General features: G+C 37.4%; 1 protein-coding gene across 3 annotated transcripts in view; it reads left to right on the forward strand.

The window, feature by feature from the left end:
• FBXW7 (F-box and WD repeat domain containing 7) overlaps positions 1-21,069 on the forward strand; it is a 297,846-nt gene that overhangs the window by 160,364 nt on the left and 116,413 nt on the right. For all 3 annotated transcript variants that reach the window (XM_067551889.1, XM_067551890.1, XM_067551892.1), the window contains one exon: positions 8,957-9,514. In XM_067551889.1, the coding sequence (XP_067407990.1) occupies positions 9,026-9,514 (489 nt within the window). In that variant the 5' untranslated portion in view covers positions 8,957-9,025. The remainder of the gene's footprint in view (positions 1-8,956; positions 9,515-21,069) is intronic.

Here is a 21,069-nt window from a genome sequence, read left to right on the forward strand (position 1 = left end):
CTTTGAATAGTATGTACACTGAGCAAGCATGAATAGCATAGTGGCAACTCCCTCCAGGATGAGGACCTATGTGACATGATGGAGTGACCGTGGACATGTGTGCCTGGGAGTTCCCTTTCTAGTTTTCCCCCATCCAACAAGATGATGATTACAGATGCCTCCCTTATAGGCTGGATAATCACACAGCAGAAGGTACCTGGACGCCTCAGGAGGCCAGAATGCACATCAGTCTTCTGGAATGAGAGAAGCTGGAAAAGCATTTTTACCATTCATACAATCCCAGCATGTTCTGGAAATGTCAGACAACATAACCACCATTTTCTATGTAAACAAGCAGAATGAGGCATGGTCTGCCTCCCTGTAGATAGAAACTCTTAATTTATTGAACTGGTGCATACAGAATCACATCATTCTGTTGCCACCCTTTTAGGCTCCCAGAATTCACTGGTGGACTGCCTCAGCAGGCATTTTGCCAACAATCACAAGTGAGAGTTACACGATTCAGTAGTTTAATAACATCTTCACTCAGTGGGGAAGTTCCACTTGGGACCTGTTTGCCTTTCAGCAAAATATACTGCTCCAGAGGAGCCCTAAGTCTGTACTCCAGGGCTGATGATCTCTTCTTGCCTTGGACAGATTACTGCAGTTATGCCTTCCCTCCCATTCTGCTGCTGCTTACAGTTCTATAGAAAATTTTACTAGACAGACCACTGGTCATCCTCATTGCCCCCAAATGGCCCAGATAGTTTTGACTTCCAAGCCTCCTCCAGATGTCATCCTGTCCACTATAAACATTCAGCCCTTTTCAGATCTCTTGACCTAAAAAAAATGGCAGGGTCAGTTCTCCCAACCCTGACTCTTCATGTCATGGTTTGGTATTGAAATGGACATCAAACCTAAAATGCTCCTGCTCTGAAGTTGTACGCAATAGTAGGAAGGACTCTGCCAGAAAATGCTACCTAACCAATTGGAGGCATTTTCCTAATATGGGCCCAGCAAAACCTTATCTCCAGAGACGGTGGATATTTTTGCTATTTTGAACGATCTTCTTATTCTCAGGCCTTTCCCTTAGCTTGTTATAGGTTTATCTGGTGGCAGTTAGTGTACGTCATCCGCCAATAGACACTTACTCAGTCTTTATCCACTTGGTAACAGCCAGGTTTTTGAGGGCCCACCAGTAAAGAAACCAACCCCTCACTGGGATCTTAATTTAGTGATCTCCAAACTCACTAAGGCAGCCTTGGAACTGTTAACCTACATGTTTCATGTCTCACCTGTCAATGAAGGTCATTTTCCTCATTGCTATCTCCTCGGCCAGAAGGGTAGGTGAATTTGGAGCATTAATGGCTGATCTGCCATACACTATATTTCATAAGGATATAGTCTTGCTATGGCTGCACTTGAAATTCATTTCTAAACTTGTTTTAGAATTTCACATAAACCCATTAATTCTCTTACCTGTATTTTTCCTGAAGCCTATGCCTTGAGCACAGAGAGATGACTTCATTTCCTCAACATAAGATGAGCATTGGCTTTTTACCTAAAGAGAATGAAACAGATTAGAAAGTCGCCAAGGCTGGTTTGTTGCCATAGCAGTATGAGTACAAGCTATATCCTCTCAGATGGTGTTTAAGTGGATCTCTGACTGAATGCCATTCTGTCAGTTAGCACAGCTTACCCACATGGGGTACAGGATCCCTCTATGAGGACACAGGCAGCTCTAGTAGCATCACTTCAAAAGATACACATCCTTTGGGACAATGGTTCTACAAGCAGTTATACCACCTGCATCCTCGTTTCTCTCTCCTCCGCTCTGAGTACTGTTACTAGTCACCCACGATAGAATACACATAGGGAGCAGCACTCGAAGAAGAAAGGAAAGTTATATACTTGTTGTTGTAACGAGATCTGTGGTCCCTATCTATATTCCATTATCTGCCCTCCCTTTGATTAGGATTATGATCTTCATTTGTGGTAGGGAAGGAACGAGAGAGGCTGTCGGTTTTTTATATCTTCAGTATGGCACACAAGGAGAACTACTATGGACCAGTGACCGCTGTTTGCAAGAATTCTGTGGGCTCACAGCCATGGTGCACATGCGCACCCACAATGGAATATGGTTAGGGGCCACACATCTTGAAGAACTTTGGTTACAATAAGGTAAGTAACTTCATTTTCAGTAAGTTTTCAATTTAGAGTTTCAAATTATCGGGCACTACTGACCTGTTATGATTTTATGAAGTACAATAAGCTCTCACTTTTTCTTGATAAGCTACCACAGGAGAATAGCAAGTAGTTTGCAGAGGGACAGTTAGCAGCAAGAACATCTCCAAATGGCACTGGATGCTGTTGACATCATTTCTAGTACTGGCTTCTATGTTCCAGGTTTCCACATGAGGTTCAGTCAGTGGTGGAAGATCAGCCATTTGAGGGGTTGGATCTAAATGTTAAATGTAAGATCTGGCCAGGCTGTATACCTTAGATTTGTGCACACGCACACCATGTAACGGGATGGATAAAAATTGATGATTTTTTTAAAATGGATTTTTCAGGTAAATCATATTTCTGTGTTTAAATTGTATTTTTATTTAAAGTAAATAGGCTTATTTTTAAAAAATATTTTAAATTAAATTTGAAATTATGGCAACTTACGTTAAGGTCTAAACTTACTATAATATATTAAAATAATTTAAATACAGAAAATTAAGCAGTACTTGTTTGCTACTAAAGTTTGAAAGAAAGTCAAACCACTGAACAGATAGGAAGCACTGGCTAAGCTCCTAATACCAAAGTTTGTTCAAGTGCTAAACCAACTTTTGTAGCAGTAGCCTCTTCTGCAGGTGTAGAGAAAATGTTTTCTTCATTTCAGTTATTCAGCTAATTCAGTTTAATGACTAGTTCATTCAAAGTTAAGAACCAGTTGACAGTTGAAAAGCAGGAAAGTTTGTTTTCCTCTTCCAATTTGAGCTTGTTCTCCTCTTCTAAAAACTAGGTGTGAGAGGATGGGATCTACTGGTTATAAAGTCGGGAGGGACATGGTGAAAGGAAACGATCTGCTCAATTCACTAACTATAGATAACACTTCCTTGTTTAATAAATCAGTTAGTTTAAATGAAAAATATGTTTTGATAAACTTTTTGGTGTATTTTTTTTCCTAATGTATCCAGCACATTTTAAGGTAGTTTTATTTAACTCATAAAAAATTTTTTTTAAATGCTGTTTTGTTGCATTTTTAATTGCCATCCAGATGGAGCTTACCACAAAGCACAAATAAAAAATGATCTAGTAAATAAGAAATGCATTATTCACCCTTTTCTAACAAGACAAAAATATTAATATTAAGAATTCTGAATAAATGTGCTAAGATATATAATTGCTTAAATAAATGTGGTTAGATATAATATATCCACCTGGTTAGCAAAAAGAAGCCCCAAGTTTAGTGCAAAGGCTATATTTAGTTACAGATCAACATGCTTTAATGATTGCCAACCAGTGAGATTCAAACTTTCTTTAGAAAAATAACTAAAAAAATACAAGTGCAAACCAAAATTAAAATTAATTATTAAAATCAAGGTTTCCTGTTTGCCAATTTTAAATTATGATTCAAATCAGTGATTAAAATTGCTTTGGTTTAAATCAACCCACCCTGCCATATAGGAGGGGCTCAGCCAGCTCAGAAACAGTGTATTCCCCCTTCTTTTTCAGGACTTCTGTACTGCTTTTGTGACAGGATCAGGTTTCATGCACAGAGAGGAGCAAGGACTGAGCAGGTATTAGGAGGGTTATTGTTGGGGAGGGCCAGGGAGTTGCTCACTCTTTCATCCATGTTCTCCCCCATCTTCTCCCTGTGTAACTGTTACTACTTGTTCTCTGGAGCATTCTCCTTATCTGGAATCCCCCTTTAAAGGGACGGTCTTCAGGACAGCTGTGGCCAGGAGGAGTTACTGGAACTATATTTCCACGGGAGTTTTTCTGCTATGAAGGGTCACAGGGAACCACTGTTGTCATGAAGATACAGAGACTGTGTCAATGGCGCTGCCCTGCTTCAGATCTGTGGGAATCCTCTAGGTTCTTGGACAGGTTGTGCTGCTCATTTTGTGGGAAGAGAGGGACTGTATAGTAAGCAGAGTACATAATTTAGCTTAATTATGTAGTACTAGGGTATTTTAAATCAGAATTTAGACTAAACAGATTATAACTGTTTCACCTATAATCCATTAATATCTTCATTTTCATAATTTATAGATTTGGATTAGTTTTTGTGTCTGAAAACTTGTCAATTGAAAAGCAATTTAAAAAAATTCTTTAGGATGCTGTTTGCTGGATGTAATAAAGTAGAAAGAAGAGAGCATATTTAGAGTGAACATATCATTTTGACAAAGTGTGTCTAACTGTATTTTCTTAAATTTGTGGATTAATTCAAATTACAAAGTCAGTTCCTTTAATTGATTTTGGAGTGAAACAGCTGTCAGTTTTGATTTTAGAATGTGAGATACATCTGGTAAAGTTATAGGGATAGAGAAATAAGGAATTAAGAGGCAATTAACATTCTGTATTTATTCATAGATAATGTATTGCTAAAACTTGATTATAATCTTGAAGTGGCTCCCGTAGTAACTGTTAGTCTGTGACTTGATGCCTAGAAGGAATCTCCCTCTAGTGGAGTGAGACAAGAATTTAGTTAACAGATTTCCTGTTGAATACAGTTTTGATTATACATTATTATTTTATTTATTGTTTCCATATAATATAGTAAGATCTGGTGATAGTCAAAACCTTAAGAACTTCATATTGCTGAGTATAATTCAAAAAAATTTGCAAACATACTAAGTGTTTGCTATACAGTGTAGTTGTATAGAGATTTGGTTTACACAATTCAGAATAATTAAATACCTGTGTCCCATGAAAGATATATGTTCTATTAGTACTTTCCCTGTTTTGCATCATTTTTTTAAAATAACAAAACAAACTCTAGATTTCAGAGAAAATATTTCTTAAACCATTTTGTATGTTGTTTATATATATACATAATACAGATTATAGTGTAAAGTACTGATAGTATACTAAAATTATTAACAATAAAATTAAAATTCATTCATTAGTTACTATATAAAAATGAACTGCATTCTCACCACTCAGTCAGAGTTCAGGAACTTAGTGTTCTGAAGCACTCCTTCTTGCTAAAGTGTCTCTTTCTGCAGCTCTTGGATTGCTGAAAAAATCACAGTTGTCTAGTAGAACATTTTTCTTGAAATTCTGTTAGGGGGACACAATCTTGCCACACAAATTGCCCCGTGTTGTGTTAATGTATGTATGTCTCCCACTTCACTTACTATGGATCCATCTCCTTCTTATAGTGGAAAAGAGTTGAAAGGTGACATTTGTTACGAAGTTCTCTTGGGTGAGGCTCTTGGGCATTTGTTGTGAAGGTCAGACTAGATGATCATAATGGTCCCTTCTAGCCTTAAAATCTCTGACACTAGCATTAGCTAAGAGGCTAAATGATATGGTTAATTACAAATTAATACTTTCTATTAGGAAAGACATTTCTGGTAAGTGTGTGGCTTCTCCTTCACTGTAGAGATCCCTGTAATACATAGCTTAATGGTCAGTTGACCTTTCATCACTTAAATAAGGCTCTTAAACGCATTCCTAACAAATGATGATTATTTTTAAAATACATTTCTTGAGTTTAGGGAGGCGTTTTTTGAGTGGTGCAGGGAGATATTCCATCTAACTGTGCATCCCCATAACAAACTGTTACACACACTTGGACTTATCCATAAATACAGTTGTATGTTAACTGATGTACCGGAAGCCCCTACCTATTCAACTGCCAACAATTGCTGAACAAATAAACTCTTCTACAAATATCTTGTCATTTTACTGGTCTGTATATTGTAGTTTAAACACCAAATTATCTGTAAATATTTAAGGATGTGGTGGATTCTTCATTACCTGATTCTTCTCCCACTTCCCACTCTTCCTTCTTTTGAAAAGCACTGCCTCAGATTCTTCTCTCATCTTCCCCTCCATGTTACTGTCAACTACCATCCACTCAACTTCTCCCCATCAGCTCTCCTCTCCTTATGATCTCTCACTCTCATCTCCTGTGACATCAGCTTCCATGTTGATGATCCATCTCTAACCCTTTAGCTGCATGTTTCCTCACGCTCAACTCTTCATTCGACCTGCAGGCCTAGTTCAATTCTCTCACTCACCAGAAGGGGGCCATTCACTTGGCTTGATCTTCACCAAACACCTGTCTCTCTCTCTCTCTGATCTCTGTTGTTGCGTTTCTCTGACTTCTAGTCCATCAGTGTTGCAGACTTCTCTCAGACTTCTGTCTGCTCTCAGCTGTCTCTGTCCTTTCTTCCATTGATACAGTTGTGGATTCTATCCATTCCTCACTCTCCTCCACCCTTGACTTTTTTTGTCCCTCTTTCCCATCAGATGGGACAGCTCTGCTAACGCCCAACAGATGCTTTTTCTGCTCCTACTCTTGTCCTGTGGAGTATTTCTGACACAAATCCCATGATCAGGCTGACTTTCTCCATTACGGATTGGTTCTCCCCTATTTCAGCTCTGCTATCATCCTAGCTAAATAATTCTACTTTTCCATCTTAATTGAATCCCATGTCCTCAGTCCTAGCCACCCATTTGTTACCTTTGACTCATTTCTCAAACTCTCCTCTTCTCCTGCCTTCTCTCTCTGCACAAGATCTTGCTGACTTCTTCCAAGAGAAAATTGACAGAGGATGATGTGACCTTTCCCCTCCCCTGGGTTTGCTTTTTCTTTCCTCTTCTACAACTTTCTCTTTCTGTCTGTTGCAGAGACAGGCGTTTCTCATCTACTCTCTTCCTTTACCGCCTCCCCTTTTCCCAGTGACCTGATTCCATCCCTCGTGTGCATTCTCATCCCCACCTGTACTCTCCTCAACTTCTCTCTCTCCCTGTATCTTCCGTTTACAATACAAACATGCTTTGGTCTCTATCTGAAAAAATTAAAGAAAAAAAGACAGCAAGAAAAATCCTTGACCCCGCCATTTACCTCTCCAACTACCACCCCATCTCCCTGTTCCTTTTTTATCTTTAAGCTCATTGAACATGCCATGTACAATCACTGTGGGAGTTCTCCATCCTAGACTCCCTACAGTCTGGTTTGTGCCCTTGCACTCCACTGAAATCTTTCCATTGTCTTTAATTACCTCTTCCTAGCCAAAGCACAGGACCAGTACTCCATCATCTTCCTACTTGATGTGGTTCTATTGGTACTAGCATAATATAAATCCATAATAAATCTTGCATTGTTAATATAGTACACCACAAGTGTGCATGATTTAATGGGATCCTTCAAGGATCTGTTCCCTGCCCAACTCTGTTCAATTTTTTAGGGGAAAAAACCATAAAATCATTGCTGATAAAGTTTTCAGATTACACAAAGATCAGAATGATAAGTAGTAATGTATGTTATAGAATGAACTGAATGGCTTTGTAAACTGGACAGTCAAACTGTGTGTGTGTGTGTGTGTGTGTGTGTGTGTGTGTGTGTGTGTGTGTGTGTGTGTGTGTGTGTGTGTGTGAAACAGCAAAATGCAAGGTCATACATAAGAAAAACAAAGATTGCATACTACAGTCTTGGAAAGCAAATGATTATGTGTTCATGTTTGATAACTGATAGAACATGAGTTCCCATTGTGATGTCACTAAAAGAATGAATATGATTGTTGGATGTATAAATGGGGTGATACACAATATGGGTAGGAAAATGGTGTTGTTAGTGAGACCATTAGTGGGTGTTGAAAAATTAGAGATGTTTTAGAAAAAAAGCTCGAAGAATGACTTTAGATGTGGAAAATGTGCCTTAGATAAGACAGCTTTGTAGTTCATAGGCAGCTCAGTGGTGATACCTATGTTTAAGGTTGCCCAACACTTTCCATGATAAGGCCCAATTTTTTGTTGTTTATAACTGTGCCAAACCTTGACTGCCTTGGACTGAAATTTTCCTTTCCAAGTGTCTGCCTGAGGCTGACTTTTTTTTAAATGTCAGCAAAAACACTTCTTCCATGTTTCAGAATGAAATAAGGAAATGTGTTTTGCTCATGTTTAAAAAATAAATAAATAAATTTACAACTGTTTCACTGGGAAACTCTAACGCCTGTGTGCTTTGGAACCAGGACTTGACATTTGTCATGGAAGTATCTCTTGCCATGTCCGTGCCCATGCCCAACTTTGGCTTAAGTAATGAGCCTCTGAAAATTTCACTTTGCACATACTCAGTAGAAGCTTGCTAGGGTTTGAAGAATGTAGCTGCCAAAGATAGTCTGTACTGGGACTGCTCCATCAAAGGGCTGCAGGCACTAAGCAGGACTTCCTTGCCTTTGCTTCTGGCAGCCAGGGGCTCCTGTGGTGTGAGGCAACAACTGAGAGCAGGGAGACAGTCTGCGATTTCTAGATTAGTGATTTAATCTTTAATCTATTTAAAGTACAGATTATGGTAACAAGTGAAGACACAGATCATATCTGCAAGAGTGTTATGTATTAGGTCAAAAGACCAAAAGCAGTTCTTTAGACGTGAGGAATCCACATAATCTGTAACCAGATAAGAGGAAAATATATTGTTAAAGCACACTTAGTATCTACTTTTGTCTACAAACTTGAGCAAGCAATGTTACATATTCATTCTTTTCCTTGCTACCAGTATTTATGATGCTACCGGCAATAGCCTATTTAACAACAACCCAACCAAACTTTTTACTGGTCTACAGTTGTTGTCTTACTGCATTACCAACAGGTTTTTCTGTTTTGTGTTCACATATAAATTGTCCCTTGCTAATTTGTAGTTGGAATTTTAAAATGTCAGAAATTAGCCAATTATACAACTAATAAAAGAATGATTTAATAAAATCAAACTTTGTTTTTGTAATTATTCTCCAACTTTTCTTTGTCTCCTTAGAATGTGAAAGCATTTGCATCATCAGATAGTCTAGCCAAGGTCCAAGAAGTTGCAAGCTGGCTTTTGGAAATGAATCAGGAACTGCTGTCTGTGGGCAGCAAGAGGCGACGAACTGGAGCATCTCTTCGAGGTAATGCTTCCTCAAGCCAAGTAGATGAGGAGCAGATGAATCGAGTTGAGGAGGAGGAGGAGCAGCAGCAGCAGTTACGACAACAAGAGGAAGAGCACATTGCAAGGAATGGGGAAATAGATGGAGCACAGTCTGGACTTGGTGAACGAATTGAATCCCAGCAAGAACGATTAGAAGAAAACAACAATAGGCTTATTGCAGTGGATGAAGAATCCACTGGTAACCAAGAGGAAGAGGAAGAACATGGTGCTGAACAAGAGGAGGAGGTGGAAGAAGAGGAGGAAATGGACCAGGAGAGTGATGATTTTGATCAGTCTGATGACAGCAGCAGAGAAGATGAACACACTAACAGTAATAGTATCACAAATTCAAATAGTATAATGGATTTGCCCATAAACCACTCATCTCAATTCTACATAAAGACAAAGGTGAGAAACTTAATTTAATTTTTCTATTTTGTACTTAAGATGTTGGTTACTCAGGGTTTGGAAAATAAGTTACACTTCTAACCTGCTTGAACAATATACTTCTGGGAATACACTGATTCTTAACATAATATACTATGTCTCACCTATTAATAATTAAACTATTTACACACATTTGATACAAATAAATAAAGCTATTCCTAGATTCATAGAAAAAGAAGGCTGGAAGGAACCTCAAGAGGTCATCTAGTCCATCCCCCATGCTGAGCCAGGATTAAATATACTTTGACTATCCCTGAAAGGTTTATCTAACCTGTTCTTAAAAACCTTCAATGATGAGGATTCCACAACCTTACTTGATAACCTCTTCCATTGCTTAACTATCCTTCAGAAACAATGCTTTACGTATTTGTAGAGCAACATTCTTAATTTATTTCATATCATAATCCCATAATCTCCCAAAAATTCACTCAAGAACCATTTGTGGCATATTCTTTCTCAAAGGAAGCATGATAGCTTCTTGTATCTAAAGACGTAGTTCTGAGGGACTGGACAAATGCACTTGAAACTAGAGACAGGAAATGAGAGAATGTTTAACTCCTTATCCTAGCCAGCTTTAAATGACTTCCTTGGCTAAGTACAGATGAAAAAATAATAAGTGGTCCTTCAAGTACAAAGACATTATATAGCACTGTGGAGCATTGCTGTTTATGAAAAATAAGGAAATCACATTTAATGATTTAAAGGGTCATTGTCGATTTAAAAAAAATCGTTCTTCTGTCTGAAAATATTGTATTTACAAGTAACCTCTATGGGCTTTTCTGTACACGACTTAGTGTGCAGCAAGCCTGGTTGCGAATCTACAGTGCATCAACCTGCTGTACACTGATGGCTATTTTGCCGCCGTCAGATCGATCTTTCTTGATCGATTGAGCAGGTCTCACTGATCGCTCAATCGATCAGGAGGTCGACTGAGTAAGTCCATCCCCTCAAGTAGCGTAGCGCTAAGCCGATGGGAACGCTGTGAGAACAGTGTGCAGAAGGGAAGCAGAGCAGTCGACGTCAGTTACGCAAACTACTCTGCGTAGTTTGCGTAACTCCCGTCGATTGCCACCGAATTGCGCCGTAAGTGTGAACCAGCCCTAAGTGGCCGCATGGACCCTGTTGTCATGAACTAAAATTTCTGTAACATGAAGGTCAAACAGCAAGCAGTAGGTCAGAGTGCAGTACAGAACTTTTAGTGCATGGCAACAGGGTCCATGCGTTCACTTAGTGAATGGCAGGTTGATGCACTATAGATTCTCACCCAAGCTTGCCATGCACTAGGTCCCTGTATAGACGAACCCTCAGATTACTGATAGAGTGAAAAAGATTTCAAAGATAATATTCTTTGCTTTTAAAAGTTTTTTGTGTTATCAGTTTCACTGTTTGGTGGTGGTTCAAGTCATTTCCTAGGCTCTTCAAGAGGGAGTTTGCTAATCTCAACAGCAGCAAAAATGAAATTAAAGCAGCCACAAACAGTAATGTGGACAGAGAGAAAAAATTTGGAGAAGTGTATATATGAGCATGATTGGGCTCCTCATTCTGCCCAACAGATTCTTCTAAATATTAACAGCAGGAAGAGAAACTCCTTTTATTCCATCAATAAATAAATAAAGTTAAATAAGATTAAAAATAATATATGTATGTATTATTTAAAGGGTGCATTGTCAGGGTACTGAATTTTAAACATCATTATTGGGGGGGGGAATCAAGTTGGCAGTGTCTTTTCAAGTTCCCTACTTAGTTTCAAGGCAATGGCCCTATTTTAATGTCACATATACTAGTATAAGCATATTGATAGAAATACTGTACCAAAATACATGCTGCTACACTTGTACAAACATAATTTGTTTTCCAAATTTTCTGCAGTACATTTCAGGAATTGGTCGTTAGAATCTAAATCTCCCATATGTTTAAGTTATATCTGTTGTATTGATTGAGATGCTTGATTTCAAAAGTTGTTATAATAGGTTTTTTTAAAGGAAACCATTGAATTTTACATTTACATTATGTTAGCTGTCCTGTATGTTGAATCATATACCTCCAAATGTGGGAAGAAATCCCATTTTAAAAGTAGTAAAACATGTTGGATTGGAAACGTTAGCATATCATTGCCAAGTTTTGTGAGATTTTCTTGGCTCTGTTAGTGTCTTACAACCTCTAATTCTTCTGCAGTGATGTTTTTTCCAACCACTAGAGGTGTGAATTGAGGAATGATATAACTACCTATAGTCAACCAGTTTGAATTCTATGCTGAACCATAGTGTCCCTCCACCCAAAAAGCATTTTAACTTGCTGGATCAGTAAGTTCAGAATTCATAATACAACCATGTAAATAACAATACTCAAAACACATAAACACAGACCAAGAGATAGTGGTTAATGGTCTTTACCTTTGCTGCTCATATTTTTCATTTTTTTCATAATGAATAAAATCCTTGTTAGTTTTTAAACAAGGCACACTTGATGTAAATAAGATTGTAAATCATGCAGTTAGTATTTTTTCTGTATTTTCTGGTAGCCATTTTGCATTTGGGTTCCATTACTAAGACTAAAACAGCACAACAGAAAACACTGATTTTTGGCTTAATCTGTTTTTAAATCATTTAAGTTTAAAAATACAAACACCTTCTGTGTTAAGATACACCGCAGAAATCATGCAAAAAGTTAAATGTTCTATCACACTTGATGTGAGAGCATGAACAAATGACTGTCTGGGGCAGGGTCAAAGAAGGCTTAAAAAACTGACATGCTTATATGTAATAGCATTTTTTAGACAAATTCAGTATTTCTGGACTCTTATGGACCTTATTAACTTGATTTCTAGCTCTGACTCTTGTAAAATGAAATCAACTGGTATATCGTGTGAAAAGAATGCCATTCAAGTCAGATGACATTTTTCATCCAAATAGTCTCAAAAAGTTAAAATGATATATTTTTACATCTTCACATTTGCTTTTCTGGGCTCATTAGTGTCTGATGAGCTGGTCAGATTACCTAACCCATTACTTGGATCTCTACATTAATTTAACTTGTTTTGTATCATCACCTTCAGTTGAAACATTGTGTGGGATCTACTGCTTACTGTCTAAGAATCAGCCATAAGTTTCTTTCTGTTTTTAGGTGAAACTTAAAGTATATTCATTTTGGGTTTTTATTTTGCAGTAATGGTATCTTAATATTATTTTTTTTTTTTTAATTTCTACTAGTGGTAAATTTTTCCATTATACCATTGGTAATGCAGCAGATAACTTCTGTTAATTTTCCATCATTTAAAAGATTTGTTATTTTCTTTGTCAAGAAGGTCATTGTCTGGTCATTCTTCAACTATTTGCTGGCCCCTGAGAGCTTTTTTTTGGTGTTTTTGTTTGTTTGTTTGTTTTAAGACTAGTGTAGAAGTCTTTGCTTCCTAGGGAATATCAGAAAACATGTATAGTAACACTTATATTTTATTATAATAGTTATGACATCTGTTTGATAACTAAACTACAACTATTGCCAAACAAATGCTCATCTTGTTATAGTTATGAATGCAGTTTACAGCTAATCTCAGGAGTGTACATCCACCAATCTAGAACAACTACTAGGTTGGTCCTGTCTTCTGTAGCAGTGTAGTTTTTCTTACTTCAAAGATAACAAGTAGCATCCACTATACTACTATCAATATACTAATACCATTATTGTGCAGCTTATGTTAACTATCTGACCTGATTTTTTAGTCTCTCTAATTTCTGTTCCCTTTCTTTTAATTTAAACTACTGAGTGAAGTCTGTAACCTGATTTCCCCCCCCCCCCCCCTTCTTTTTTGTTTCTTGTCTTGCGGGATCCTGTGACATTAAGGGAAACCATCTCAAGATTCCCACATAAAGACATAATGTATCCTAGTTATGCTTGCCAACTATAATGTGTCTAGTTTTGCTTGCTCCTAATATTACTCTTCTACGTAAGCAATTGCTGTAATTGCCACAGGGATGCTGTGAAATTGCAATGAGTAAAGGAGGTGGTCTGTATGATTGTGAATGGGAAGAAAGGCAGTTATTCAGGCACTCTTAGTTATGTATGATCCATATTATGAAAAAACTTTGAGACTGTTCAGACAGCGGAGACCAGTCAGTCTAATTCTGACAAATATTGTCCCAAACCTCCATGATGGAAAACAAAAAATAAACTCCAATGTGCCAAAAAGTAGGAGGTGTTGGGGGTGTGTGTGACTGCACAAAAGACCCCCAAGGCAGGTCCAGTGAGCAAGACGTGTAGTTCTTCGTTGTCTCCCCATTTCTGAGAAAAATACCACCACAGGATAACTCTGTGACAGTACAGTGACCCAGTTTTAAGACTCCTGTTGAGTTCAGTAGTGCAGTGAATTAATGTTCATGGCACAAGGTTTGGTTCTCAAGTCACAGGATATTGTACCCAGGTTGTTGAGTGGGAGGAAGGTGCATGGCAGCTTCTCTATGTTTAGGAGCATGCCCTCTCTTTGAAGGCAGATAGCATCTTGATTTTTGGTGACATTTTATTTCTTTTCACGCCTGTCTCTTTTCCAAATGGAGCTTCAGCAGCCATTTCTCACGTGCCCATGCAAGTGGAGATTTTGCCCAGTACTGCTCCTTTGCAGGGACAGAACTGTTCTTGCCCATCTTATGGGATGCATAAGATCTCAATTTTTGAAATTCAGGTAGGACTTTTAGAACTGGGGAATTTTTAGACAGCAAGCGACTGTTGTTTCTCACCCTGCCTTTTACAAAATGGAAACCTATCCCCATCTACTCTGTAGACTCAAACGACAAGAAGCTGTCATCTACTACTAGATTTTTAAGAAATGATTAAGCTCTTGTCAAAGACCTTCCTTTCACATAACAGAAGTTTCATGGTTTGGCTTGCAGGAAGTGTTCCTAGAAGAGTTATTCATAGGCTTGGCAGATCATCAGATGCTTGTTTAAACAATCCTGTTCTTCCTTTTCACCAAATGTGTCTGAGGTTCCACAGTATTGAGGTTTTCACATGAGGATGGCTAATGGGCACCCTAGCTGCAGCCTTTCAACTGATAGGTGTATGTCTGCACCCGTACCTGGATAACAGGCTAATCTGAAATTCCTCAAAATCAGAAGACAGGTCTGCAGTAGCAAAGATTCAAGAACATGGGGGGCATGTGTGGTGTCAGCAACCATGAAGAGCACTTTGACTTCCTTCCAAAAGTGAATGAAGTTGGAGGTTTGCTTCATTACTGAAGTGGTCAAAATGTTTTTATATATGCAATAATGACAAAGATCAGGGAGCGGATTAGTCTTTTTACAGGCATATTGGGTCCTAAGTGTGGCAGCATATTCAGATTCTGGGTTCTAAGGCAGCGTGTCAGGTGGGTGTGTTTTTACATGCATCTTCTCTCTGTACTTTCTTATGAGTTATTGATGTCCCCAGTTCTAAGACTACTTCTTTCTTGATTTGTCCTTGTCCCTCCAGAGTTAAGGAGAAAACAGGTACTAGATACTAGCAAACATTTATAAATATTTTTTTGTTTTGTGAATCTAAAGGATGTGCTCAGATGAGTGTACATTATCAATTTAACTCCGCAGATCCCAAATACATGCATTTTGGTTTCTCCGTCCCCAGTGTGAGGTTTAAAGAGCATTCAAATCTTCCATTATTTGAGCAGTTCTCTGGTCAGTGTTATCTCTTAAAGAATCAGCTCAGCCAGATGTATGTAGTTCTTTAGGAGGATGACTCTACTACCAAAAGTTTTTTTTTCTGTGGTGGGATAATCCTCAGAGTAAACTGGGTTTTTTGTTTGTTTCATGCCAACCTGCATATATTGCTCCAGACACCAGGAGCAGAGCATTTGGCAAATGGGTGAGTGTGCACTCTATCCTCTTCCTTTGTTCTTAGAAGACCAGACAGAACTTAATTGTCCAGATTGGCACCAAAGTTTTATAGGCTTCTAGAGGTTTCATTCAGCAAAAAATTGCGATCCCTACTATTAGTGACTTTGTGCTTGAAACTGCCAAACTTAATCTGACTAGAGATTCATAGGATAGATTTTTAAATAATCTTGGGGCAGATTCTCAGCTGGTGTAAATTGTAGCTCTATTGACTTCAGTGGAGCTGTGATAATTTACACCAGCTGAGGATCATCCCCCAAGCTCCAAAGTTTCAATATCGACCTTAGAAATTTGAACAAGTCTTGCAGACATTTCATTCAGCCCTAAAGAGACTCAGTCCTGTGAAGACCTAGGTTCTATATGCAGGTCAGACAAAATTATCCTGTACTGCAGAGACAATTAGTTTCAAGCTGGCACAAAAAGCTCATCAGTGTAAATGAAATTAAACATCTGCTACACCGATGTGAAGTTTTGACTGAGTTATTGTTAGCAATTTTGCAGGATTTTGGTAGACGGATAGAATTCTTTTTAAAATAAGAAAAAAATTAAATGATCTGTTGTAGTGAAAAGTACTGTGGTGTGGTGTGTATGTGGGCATATTGTGTGATACTCCAAATGTGGGTGAAATATCTGAGGGGAAACTAATACATTTGTGGAGAGATGGGGAATCCAGGATTAATTACAGAAATAATGGTCCTTGAGAAATTGGTTTTTGGTTTATGCACAAGAAGTAGACATAATGAAGGAAACCAATTTTTAAAATTTGTTTGCAGTATGTGTATATTTTTTTTAACATCACTTTCTATTTTTTATGCTTTTGTACACCAGAGGGCACAATTAGATGCTTTACGACTGTGCTTTCTGCTGGAAGCTGTTTAATGTATCTTGATAAATGGGTTTTCCTCTCCATTGCTGCTGACAATTAAAATAATCATTTTAGACCCAGAGATAAATGTCTGTCATACACAACACTGCTTTTGGTTTTAATCTATGCAGAAGGGTGTTTTCCAACATAAGGAAATATATTCCTGCGTCTTTTTTTTTTTTTTTTTTTTTTAATTAAGTGCTAAGTTTAAAGCATTTTCCAACTGGCTTGTGTATTAGGAATGTAAGTACAAAAAGTACAAAGTGGAGTAAATACTTATATAAAAATAAATAAAAATGGGCAACTCATTTTTTTCTTTACCCTTTTTTGATAGGGATCACCTGTAGGAAATAAGAGATTAGTTGATTCTTCATGCCTGTGAGACTGTTAACATTTGTAGTAATGAATTACCCAGATTCTTAACTGAATAAATCAAACAAAGCTTTGTCAATAACGAAAGGTGTTAAAAATTGCTTAAATCTGGCTATGAAAGTCATTGGTGATATGGTCTGTTCTCCTAAATATCCCTTCTGTATCTCCCTTCTGGTTAGAGCACTTTTTCTTTTCTCTCCTCACCATCTTTTAATGCAAACAAACCTTAAACTTTTATCTTGATTTCCAATGTAATGTGTCTTAACTTTGTGGCTAATGTAGAATATAGTGGGAAATGGTGAGTATCTTATGGCAACAAACATCTTCCTCTGTATATAGAACTGAGCACACTAACAATACTCAATAAAAACTGATTTGTTTACAGGTGAAAGTTTTTAATCAGCGATATTTACAACTGCAAGTTAAAATTACTTTTAAGTAATCTTAACTGTTAAATCATTTTTGGATAATTCTTACATAATATTAGAAGAAAATCTTTGAGTTTCCTGACTTTTTAAAAGCAGGTATATAATTAAAACGTTGTGTTATTTAGAATAACCCTGACTGTTAAGTGTAGAACTTTGTTTTTATTTTGTATTTGAGTGTAATTACTTTACTGTACTGCATACTTGAAGGTTAATATCGATCAACATATATAATGTTTAACACTTTACTCATTCACACAATATACAGATTAATTTCTAAAATTTCAAATAATTTTGTTTTAGTTGTTCAGCTGTCATTAAATTACTGTTATGCTTTTATCATATCACAGATACTAAACTGCGATAGAACACCATGCTAACATTCTTGTATCACATGGTTGTAAATCAAATGTGTATTAAGGCCTTCAATTTTCCCTGTGGGTGTCCTCAGTTCCTCTTTTGTTAGATGTAGAAAAATTAAGCGCCTACAGTGGTGGTTGTGCAAAGGGGGTCTGGGCTATCCTAGCTAAGAGGTCCCAAGTTCATCCTCACCCTTATGCAAAAGTACCTATTTCGGGCAACCTAGAGTTTGAAATTGGGAACAAACCTATAATTTGGAAGACCTGGCTGAGCAAGTGTATCATATGGATTTCCCAGTTAGTCAGTGATGAGGGCTTGTTCCTTTTTTTTACAGTAAAGCAACATTATGATCTACCATCCACAGCCAAGTGGCTGTATTTACAGCTACGACACTTTCTAACATATCAATTTGGTCCAAATGCCTTAAGACTCCCAGAGGCCCAAGAACTACTTGAAACCGTAGAAATGCTTCATGAACTCACCGGTCCCATGTCCACTATGCATACTTTGTTAATGAAGAGGAACTTCATTAGCCCGGAATTCACTGTGAAACTGTGGGAGGGGGATTTATTCCAGCTCTTAATATGCTCTACCACTGGGATTATGTAATGTTAAAAATGTCTGTGGAAATCATGTTACTTTTGATGCAACAAAAAATTTATTAAAAATGTATTGGGCACCATAGAGGTTGTACAAGATAAAGGCCTTATCCTCTGATGTTTGTTGGTGCTGTAACAGAGAAGAAGGAACCCTGATGCATATGCTGTGGGATGTCCAACCATCAGCCAGCTGTGGAACAAGATGGACATAAGAGTTAAGATAGTGCACAGCTTCAGCAGCCAAACCTCAGCCAAATATTATATCCTAGATTATTAACCTATTAAACTGGGTTTAACTTCGCCAAAAATACTTTGGTACTTGAGGGCTTCATTGATTATAAAGTTCCAGAGGGGTAGCCGTGTTAGTCTGTATACAGCAAAAACAATGAGAGTCCTGTAGCACTTTAATTGATTATAAAGTGCACGATTTTATAAAAATGGAGGAGTAGGCTTATGCCCAGAATAGAGCAATGGTATTCAGACCCATCAGCGTTAGAAACTAAAGAAGTAATAGCTTATCACCATAAATAAGTTATATGAATTTGAAGAAATTTGGACCCTGTTTCTTGATACATTTTGATAAAAAAAAAATTTGAGGCGACTCAAAGAATGTCATACCTCTCTTCTGCATAACCCTCCTTTCCCCTCAACCCCTTCCTTTCTTCCCTCTTCTCCCTATTCATGTGTGTCTTTTCCTATTTTATTGCTGTTAATCTAGCCCTAACATGTTATGTCTTTTGTAGTAGTGTCTGGGTTTGTTTTGCCGGGTCTTGCAACGTTGACAAGTTATAAAATTGCATAATGTCATAATTCTATCAGAAAGCCTGTGAAGAATGTGTTGTTAGGAAACACATTACCTTTTTGTATTTTTCATTGTGTCTTTTGAAGATCAGCAAACTAATCACAAAAAATGTAGCCTTTTAAATACCAAAGTATTTAGGAAAAGATTACTGATTCTCAATTTGTTTGTGCATTCCATTGGTATTTTTAAAGATTCTCCCCACACACACACATTAAAGAAATAACTCCAAAATTGTGATTATGTACCCTTTCTGTGGTTAGGGATATGATAGCCCATAGACACAGCTTTCTAAGAAGAACTGGTCCCAGGGAGCACATTTCACATGTTGACGACTCTGGCTAAGAAGTGACCCCAATTCCTGCCTGCTACTGTCTGAGGTGGGGCATATGCTCCTCCCTTCTGCATTCAAAGGTGGGGGTTATGTTTCAGTTCTGCTTACAGGTAGAGATAGGCTTGTACTAATCATTGCTCTGCTAGTCCTTTCTAGTCTAAAATGGAGTAAGAAGAGTGCTAATTGATGCATGTCTCTGCTTCTGACAATGACAAGTAACTCAGATGGTGATCCATGCCTTGAATAGTCTTGACTCATAAGATCTTGGCTACCTCGTAATTCTCTCAAGGAAAAAACTTGAAATCTCTAGCTATAAATTATAAATGTTACATTAAAATATCACTTGCAGTTGCAAGAAATATTGTCATTTGTTCTATAATCTCTGCTGTTTTCTGTTGGTTTTATTATGGACCCCATATTGCTTTTCTCTATGGTTTCCAGAGGCATTGCTTGATAGTTGTATGACAAGTGACTGACTCAACCAATTTGTAGAGAAACTGTATGCAAATAGGTAGTCAACTTCCTAAGGCTTGATCAAAAATCATATTCACTTTTTTAATGTGAGAGATTTACTTTGATTGTGTGGATTGTAATTTTAATTACAAGACTAAATTTAACTAACAGTTTTTTCTTTGGCTTTGTCTTCCCCGGAAAAAAAAAAAAAAAAAAAAAAAGTGGTTTTCCACTGAGTTAGCTGTCTTGTAAAATCCTAGTGGAAACAAGGCCAATGGTGTAGTAATTTAAAAAAAAAAAAAAAAAAGATAAACAAACCTAAACTAATCTCCATATTTCCCAAATGAGAAAAGTGGGTAAACTCTTTGCCCTCAAGTAGACTACTGCACAAGATATTGTAGTTTTTATTTCCATGCAACTAGGTGAGGTATCCTCCACCAGGGGTTTACTTTGACTAGCTATCTCAAGATGAAAGCTAGTGCCTTGTTTCCACTAGTTTACAAGAAGATAGTTAACATGTTGTAAAACCACACCTTTTTTTGCTGTGACTACAAAGCTTGAGTCTCAAATACATGTATTCTATTTTTTCCTGATAGTCACTGCCACACTCACTCAATGGTTTCTTGTGAAAATCAATTCATTCAAGACAGGCGTCTGTAGTTCTTCTTTTAGCTTAACTGTTAGTTTTGTGGGGAGACTGCCAGCACCTCCTGCCTGAAAGCAAAATCCTGCCTGAAAGCAACATCTCTTAAACAGTTGTCAAGAAATTATCTCTTGAATCAGAATCTCACAGATAGTCTCTGGCTCAAATCTCCAGTTTTTAAGAGAACATTATTGACTAGGCAGCAATAATTAGGCTCCTCCATTACCTTTGTTCCCTGGGCCTGTGTGGAACTACTTTAAAATAAATCTAAAAATGGAGACATCATCACTACCTGATTTGCTACATCAGAGTAGATATGGAGACTCTCTAGGACTTGATGTAAAGTGGTCTTAAAATATTGATTTATCATAATTTAATTACCTAAAACAGTGTCTTGTAATGAATACAAACAGTATTTAGTATGTCAGTTGTCCTTTTCTTATTTTATTTTAAACCTATGAACTATACAAATATACGGTAACAACATTCAGAAATATAAATCATGAAAATGAGTGTAAGGATATTTTCAGTATGCTTAAGAACTACACAGTGATACCCGGCTTGTCTAACAGATACATTTGGGAGCTCTGCCCCACTTAAAAATGCCATTTGTTCCTTATGTTGTTCTTGGCTATGTGGCAGGTGCTGTTGGCTGATGTGATCATTAGCCCAAATATCTCTTGTCTGGAGTGACAACAGCTGTATTTACTGAGCACTTTATCAGTGGATGTTGTTCTCAGAGTTTGGATAAAACTGCTTCACTTTTTCTGACTTGGCTTAAATTGATATT

The sequence above is a fragment of the Emydura macquarii genome, unplaced genomic scaffold (assembly GCF_026122565.2).
Source record: "Emydura macquarii macquarii isolate MOO-44397 ecotype Brisbane River unplaced genomic scaffold, CSIRO-AGI_Emac_v2 contig_1363, whole genome shotgun sequence".
NCBI lineage: Eukaryota > Metazoa > Chordata > Testudines > Chelidae > Emydura > Emydura macquarii.